Consider the following 7,772-nt stretch of genomic DNA (forward strand, 5'->3'; position numbering starts at 1 on the left):
TGCTGTACTACTGTACTGTACGGTACTACTAAGCAGAAAAAGCAGGGGTATGCTGGAGCCTATCCCAGCTGACTTAGGGTACACTCTGGACTGGTCACCAGAAGTTATAATATTATGAGAATAAAGTCATAATATCACAAGAAGAAAATTTGCAAAGATTATTTGACAAGAATGTTGAAATATTTGTAAAATAATAAAAACAACAACAGCAAAACTGGGAAAAGAAGACCAAAGACCAAACTTCATACTAATAACACAAAGCTGAGGTGCACTTTTTTCTTGAAATATATAGAACTTCTTAGCTTAGCATATCTACGTGTGCTTTAATGTCCACGAGGCCCCGCATCCTTTCATTTTCAGTGTGTGGCCCTCGGTGGAAAAAGTTTGGACAACCCCGACCTAATGGAAAGTTTCATTCCATGGTGACATGAAGCCAGATATCACCTCACACCTGCTCATTTGCAAATGCATGCTTGCAACAATTGTTGCGAGCTACCGGACAAACATTTTTTTAATAAAGCGCAAAGAGCTTAGTCATGATTCTCAGAAAATGCTGACAATAAGAAGGACGCAAACACCATGACTTCAGGAGAAATCGCGTGATGATGACGTCACCAAAGACTGCCATAAGAGGAGGCCGTCAGCGAGCACAATGTATCCGCTCACCTTTCTGAACTTGAGGCTGACAAGATCCTAGAGGGCGCCATATCAGCTAACTCCAGTAAGTATATTGATAATTGAATTGCTGTTACTAAGGGAGCTGCCAGGAATTATGGGGCCCATGAAATTGTTGTCATAAGATTTCTATTGAATTGTCTATTGAATTGGAATTGTCCTAACGGTAGTATAGCCTGTACGGCTGCTATGGTCAAATGCGCTGTGTGTGGACATGTTTTTATTTATTCATATATTTATTTGTAAATAATTGATTTGACCTAACGTGGCTTGGCTAGCGGGGCTCATCTTTTTTGTTTTATTTATACTTGTCCCTCTTTTGTCACTCTGCTGCTGGGTGTTTGTCTTGGTGCAGAAGTCGCTTACACGCACACACACACACACACACACACACACACACACACAATGATTATACTCCGTGTTGAACGTATGCATGACTTAATTATTCATCTGTTATTCATTGCTAATGCTTACCTATAATGATTGTTGTGGCCCCCTTTTACTTTACCCCTTTTACAGGATTTGGCTTGGTGCAGGTTTATTATAATAGTAGATAGTGATCAGACCAAACCGGAACAGATATTTTGCACGTGAAATCGATGGCTGCGGTGTAAGGAACAGGACAATGCGAATGTAAATGTGTGACAAAATAAGTCCAGCAAAAATTACTGCTTCCCAGCCTTTGCTCTCTCCTCCTCCCCTGGCAAAAGCAAGTGCGCCATCTGTTTGCATAAGCACGCACACCCTCCTGTGCCCATGTGACCACGCCCCTCTGCACCCCTGCAGCCTAAACACACAAATTTATAACCTGTCTCCTACAATGATGATGACTTGGAATACATTAATATTGTTGTTAAGGTGCCAGACAACATCACCTCAATCATATCATAGTAGTAATTGATAGTAGTATTAAGTTATTCAAGATGTGTATTAAAGTCATAAAAATATGAATAAGCTTTGATAATTATTAGTGAGGTCATGTGGTGTTTATTTTCAGGTCCATTTTTCCATAACAGTGCATCGGTCAGGATCGCTTGTTGACATTAAGCCATGGTTTTCTGTGGGATTCCTTTGTTTGGTGAGTGAGTGACTTCATGTCCTATGTGCTGTCACATGATGTTAGCATATGCTCAGATGAAGATATGCTAAAGTCTTGCACTGCTGTGAACTTTGACCCTGGACAACCCTGTCATTGTGGCAACATACTAATACCAGTCATAGGTGGCATTCTATTTGGGTCACTGGTGGGTCCAAGTCCAGTGCCAGGTCCAGTGCCAGATGACTTCAACCACGTCATGCCAAATTGCTTGAAATACACCCCCCTCAATGACATGTTGGAGAAGGTCACACCCTCCGTTGTGCACATCAAACTCTACCACAAGTATGAAGAACTTAATAACACAACAGTACCGTGTATGACAATAGTCACCTTCACTCAGATGCTCTCTTTCCTTACAGCCCTCCTAACCCCGAGCAGGAAGTCACCGTGACCAGCACCTCTGGCTTCATCGTGTCAGAGGATGGACTCATCGTTACCAAGGCCCACACGGTGGTCAATGAGGATCAAATAAAGGTATGTCCAATGGGAAAAGCGTAAACGTAGGTGGTACCTGATCATGTGACAGGAAGTGCTTTGTCTGCAGGTGGACCTGATGGGTGGTGCTCTGTTTGACGCAAAGGTCAAACTCGTGGATGAGGCGTTCGACATCGCTCTCATCAAGATCAACACAGCCGTGAGTGACAAGTTTGGAATAATGGATTTATTTATTTTATACACAGACGGCCAATAAAAAATGAGATGCCAAAAATGGCCTCCTGGGTAACATTAACTCTTCTTATCATCACAGACCAGTCTGCCCTTTCTTCTCCTCGACCACATGACGGACCTTCGGTTTGGAGAGTTTGTGGTGGCCATCGGCAGAAAGTCCCCGCACCAGCTCAATGTGGTCACCGGCATTGTCAAGGGGGAGGCCAAGGAGATGGACCTCCAGAACTCGGACATACTCTACATCAAGACGGACATCGTCATGGATGTGAGTCACGTGATGCCTGCTTGTTTTGGAGTGTTTGGTGTTTCTCGGGTTCTGATGCTGGTCCCGATGATGACTTTGAATTTAGTTAAAGTTTGAAATCCATCTTGATTTTGTTCTCCATTTGTTGTTTCCTGACAGCCCAGCAACTCAGGAGGTCCTCTTGTAAACCTGGTGAGTGATGTCTTCTGTCTGTCAGCTCAGCTCCTCCACACCAAACTCATCTGAATGTATGCTGCCATCCTTCACTTTAACCCATGAGGGTGTTTTTGTCCTGCAGGACGGACAAGTCGTCGGCATGAACACTCGACGGGTGATGTCTTTTTCGGACGGTGCCATCCCTTCGTTCAAGATCAGTGAACTCCTGGCCCACGCCAAAGGTCGGTGTGACGTTCACCTTAAGGTCAACGTGAGGTCAACATGAGGATGAACGTTTGTGTTGTTTTGAGCAGGGGGAAACGGCAACAAGAAGTACATCGGCATGAAGATGATGAGCCTCACACCAGCGTGAGTGTCACACACACAAACATGACAGTATGTGACCTCTGCTGCCCAATGGCGACCTTGAAGAGGAATGTTGGTTGTGTTGATTTAGCCCACCCGTACAGTAGTATATTAATTCTCACATGGTAGCAATATGGCTGCCTTAGTCAGCAAAAGTCCATGATGATGATGAGGGGATTGTTATGCCTTCAGGTTGGCTGCGGAGCTGAAGGACAGACTGAAGGACTTCCCAGACGTCATCTCTGGCGCTTACATCGTCCACATCTTCGGGGGGACTCCTGCCGAGGCGTAAGTACTTGCAACCAGACTCACACACACACACACACACACACACACTGACGCCACATGAGAGTGTGTTTGTATTAATTGTGTTTCTTCTGTTTGCATCACAGCGCCGGCCTGCGGTACCGTGATGTCATCGTCGCCGTCAATGGCAAGTCTGTGAAGTCCGCCAGCGACGTCGATGCCGCCATGATGCGAGACGACACGCTTCTTGTGGTCGTGAAGCGGGGAAACGAAGATGTCAATCTGTCCATCGTGCCCAAGGAGATTGACCCTTGACCCTGCAAGCATTCTGGCGAGCACGACTGCTAGCCACTGTCAGCGTGTCCACAGGACTCCACCTGGTGTGGCACTGTGGGACACTGCTGAGTCTACTAACCTTCTTCCTTTCGTCAATTTTAACACTGACCTTTGTCTTGCTTTTTACGTGCAGAAATGCTAAGCAAATCCACACACATATATATCTGCAAAAGTGTTATACTTACGTATCTTATCATTGATATCAGCTGAATGTATGATCTTTTTTCATGTAAAGCAGGGGTGTCAAACTCGTGCCATGGAGGGCCGTGACACTGCAGGTTTTCTTTCCAGCCAGTCACTAAAGCAGGTGATTTTAATGATCAACACCTTCAGTTTGAGGGAAGGAGCTGATCAATTAAATCACCTGCTGAAGAAACTGGTTGGAGAGAAAACCTGCAGCGTCTCGGCCCTCCAGGGCACCAGTTTGACACGTGTGATGTAAAGAGTTCCATGTTCCAAGAAGATGTGTGTGTAAGTGACAAGAAAGTATGAAGCAATGTGATTGTAAAAAGGACCCAGGAGAGCAACATCAGGTGAGGGATAGGCTGCAGCCAAAATAAATTTTCCCCCTTTTCTTTCAACATTTGAACTCCCGATAAACCATTTCTTTCCTCAAGCCGTTATCCTTAGTTTTGCCCTACATTTGTTTTCATTACAATTAGCTGTTGTGACTACATGTTTGACTATTTTTGCTAATTACTACTAGTCACCACCTACCAATTCACTTTCAAAACCCTTGGCATAGATGATAAGGGTTGAGTGATAAGGGGGGTAAAATTTTGATGAAAAAAGAGTGTGTGAGGAGATAAAAATGATTGAAAAATGTACTAGCAGCAATTAGCAAATTTTATGATGTATTTGACTGTTACTATTACAGCTGCTTTGTGTGGTTTTGTATTTTTATACTGCCCTTGCTGAATTCTGCAATAAACTCCTTTCCTGAGCATTCCAAATTACTGTTGTGGACATTCACACATTTTTGACAAGATGCTGATGACTAAAAAGTTAGAATTATTCCTGCACAATAACTTTGAAAACACTTTTATTGGTTCTTCTGACCCATGACCTTCTACAAGCATCTCTCAACATCAACCCCGGCAGTGCTGCTGAGTGTGGCACCCTGCTGATGCTGCCGAGTGACCAGGCAAATCTCCTCAACACCAGTTGAAATGAGTCACCCGCAGGTGAATAAAATTCTGCTTTGGGCACCAATTTGGTCAGGGGCGGCCCTGGCCGCCACCTTGCAGACGTCAAAGTAGTGGTGTCCATTGCTAGCAGCTGATGGCTGCTGCTGTGGAGGCGGGGCTACGGGTCATGCAGAGAGACCACACTGGTACATTTAAAAGTCATCATCCAGTACAAATATAGGATCCAGGATGTGCAGACACTGATCAATAGCCAGATGCAGCCAATCCCGGATCCGTGCGCGTAGACCCCGTTATCGATCACAGAGTCACCGATTCACCATGGCAACGAGAGCGGCGTACTCCGAAGGAAGCGTAAATCCTCATCGTGCCTTACGAGGAGGCAAGAAAGCAAATACTTGAAGGAATGGGAGAATCTCCCCGCTTTTTAATTTAAAATATAGATGTTCTGCGAGCCTCTTTGTCTGCTTTGTACACTATGTACGCTGGGCGAATGTAGTCTGCTACGAACGAGATGTGAGTGGTAAAATGGCCTCTCTGTGGCTTCAGCGGTTGCACCGGCGCGTGCGGCGTCTGGTGTATCCAGACTTATTCGTACAGATGAGTGGAACTCACTGCTACATTTAAAAGTCATCATCCAGTACAAATATAGGATCCAGGATGTGCAGACACTGATTAATCTAGCCAGGTGCCGCCAATCCCGGATCCGTGCGCGTACGTGGCTTCCTTAAATAGACCCCGTTATCGATCACAGAGTCACCGATTCACCATGGCAACGAGAGCGGCGTACTCCGACGGAAGCGTAAATCCTCATCGTGCCTTACGAGGAGGCAAGAGAGCAAATAAAAAAGAAAGGCAACGCCGCCACAGTCATAAAACAATGAGAGAAAACGTGGCAAAGTATTAGAGGGGCGATCTGCAATACTTTGAAGAAGTACACAAATACACACTCAATGCTCCCCTGAAACCATAATTGAAATCAAAATAGTTAATTAAAATTATTTTTGTTGTTTGTTCAACAAATTAGGAACGGCGGTGTACAGTAATATCTCTGAACTCTTTTTTGCTTGATTAGCACGCCATTACTCGTAGCTTCAATAGCTTGTACATTTCCGGTTTCCTGTCCGGCGCTAAGCCTTCTGGGTAATGTAGTACACATCCACATTATACAGCACGATGAACATCTCCGAAAACGCAGTCGCACTCTGTTTATGAATCCGTTTACATTTTAAATTGTTGGTGAAATTGACTGCATATGTGAGTGAAATTGACTTAATATAACTCCATCAGACTGTATAACTCGTATGTTGGAGATGTGTATTTATATTTATATGGACTGTTTATTTTGTACGTCTATAGTATTTGGGAGACTGTAAATAACATCTAATGTCATTTATCCACAATGATTGAAATGAATGATCACAAATATTGAAATAATTACAGTGGGTGTAGTCTCACACTGTGGAAGCTAAATGTTTCAACCCGCAAACCCCCCCCAAAAAACCCAGGAACCATTCCGTGTGGACAGGGCCCGTCCCTGCCACCTAGGGTCAAGGAAAGGAGTGTCTCGATCCACACTCCTTACTAGAATGTGGTGGTAATGCACACCAGAAGAAGAAGAAGAAGAGAACAAGAACAAGAACAAGAACAAGAACAAGAACAAGACACTGAACTCTATACTACTGGAAGGGGCGTCACGGCTGACTGCATGAAGCCATTGGTCGGCCATCTTGCTTCACCCAAAAAAGCACACACGCATGCACACACATGTATCTTCATTCACTACATTTATTATGGTTCGATATAAAAATTAACACGAATTAACAAAAATTACAATGAAACAGAGTAAATTTACTAGACCCAAATCTCAAAATTTCCCTCCAGTTTAAGTTTTTTCCTACCTCTATGGTGTGAAATTACAATGCAGAACAACTCAATTTCAGTGTTCACAAGGTATTTGTTGTGATAAGGATCTATGTAGTATCAAAGTTAAATGCAACGCATACCTTTAGAAGATGATCAGAAAAGTCAAATATTGTTGGAACTTCATTTTGTCGAAATCTAACAGTCTGGCCGGTCCTGTCGAAGTTCTTCTCGGTGAAATGACTTTAACAGAGTTGCTGCAGGAATCCACCTGTCTCTCCGCATATTGACTACCCATTGCTTTAGAAGTTGAGCATTGCAGTGTGGAAATCTAAAGGAGAATAAAGGGTCATTTATAACTACTTAAAAGATTATGAAAAGATGCTTACAGATTGAAAGTATCAATTTTTTTTACTATTTTTATTATTTATAAGCATTTACCTACCTGTGAAATGTAAGTCCCTCCTCGCGATTTTCACGAGTATCACGATTTGTGCAATTAATTAGCATTTTGTGAATTATATTGGGGTATTATTACAAGGGTAGAGGTGACTATAGGAGTGTTATTTAATGTCTAGAGGGCTCGAATAGAAGGTAGTAAACTGATTTTCTGTGCTCTAAATATGAAAATATTCAGTTTATAAATACGAAATACTACTAAAATAAATAAATAAATACAAAATCAAATAAATAAGTACGGATATGGACTTATCATGGTTGGGTCCGGAACCAATTAACCGCGATAAACAAGGGATTACAGTACATGGAAACAGCAATAAAGCCTCATTTTAAAGGGAATCCCCAGTACTCTCTCATACAGACACACAGTGCGGGGATTGCAATGTTTGCTTGTTTTGTGCCATTTGACTTTTTAAAAATTGCGAACATTGATCTTAATTAATATTTGCAAGTGTTGGACCCGACCACCTTTTTTGGTGACCCTATTTTTGAGACATCCGATAATCAAACACTC

At 43.1% G+C, this 7,772-nt stretch overlaps 1 protein-coding gene across 1 annotated transcript; it reads left to right on the forward strand.

Annotated features, from left to right (window-relative positions):
- The first annotated feature begins 633 nt into the window (after positions 1 to 633).
- Positions 634 to 4,744, forward strand: LOC129188759 (serine protease HTRA1-like). Its single transcript, XM_054789730.1, has 11 exons — positions 634 to 721; positions 1,673 to 1,753; positions 1,891 to 2,056; positions 2,134 to 2,248; positions 2,319 to 2,408; positions 2,523 to 2,708; positions 2,847 to 2,879; positions 2,986 to 3,085; positions 3,158 to 3,212; positions 3,402 to 3,497; positions 3,602 to 4,744. Exons 2-11 carry the CDS (start codon positions 1,726 to 1,728, stop codon positions 3,768 to 3,770), a joined length of 1,038 nt encoding a protein of 345 aa, XP_054645705.1. The 5' UTR covers positions 634 to 721; positions 1,673 to 1,725; the 3' UTR covers positions 3,771 to 4,744.
- The last annotated feature ends 3,028 nt before the right edge of the window (positions 4,745 to 7,772 follow it).

The sequence above is a fragment of the Dunckerocampus dactyliophorus genome, chromosome 10, assembly GCF_027744805.1.
Source record: "Dunckerocampus dactyliophorus isolate RoL2022-P2 chromosome 10, RoL_Ddac_1.1, whole genome shotgun sequence".
Taxonomy (NCBI): Eukaryota; Metazoa; Chordata; class Actinopteri; order Syngnathiformes; family Syngnathidae; genus Dunckerocampus; species Dunckerocampus dactyliophorus.

Excerpts from the sequence above, each read along its gene's own strand:
- LOC129188759 (XM_054789730.1), top strand. The coding sequence starts at position 1,726 with ATGGTTTTCTGTGGGATTCCTTTGTTTG. Across the intron at positions 3,086-3,157 it reads ACTCCTGGCCCACGCCAAAG|GGGGAAACGGCAACAAGAAG; the intron begins GTCGGTGTGACG and ends TGTTTTGAGCAG. Across the intron at positions 3,498-3,601 it reads GGGGGGACTCCTGCCGAGGC|CGCCGGCCTGCGGTACCGTG; the intron begins GTAAGTACTTGC and ends TTTGCATCACAG.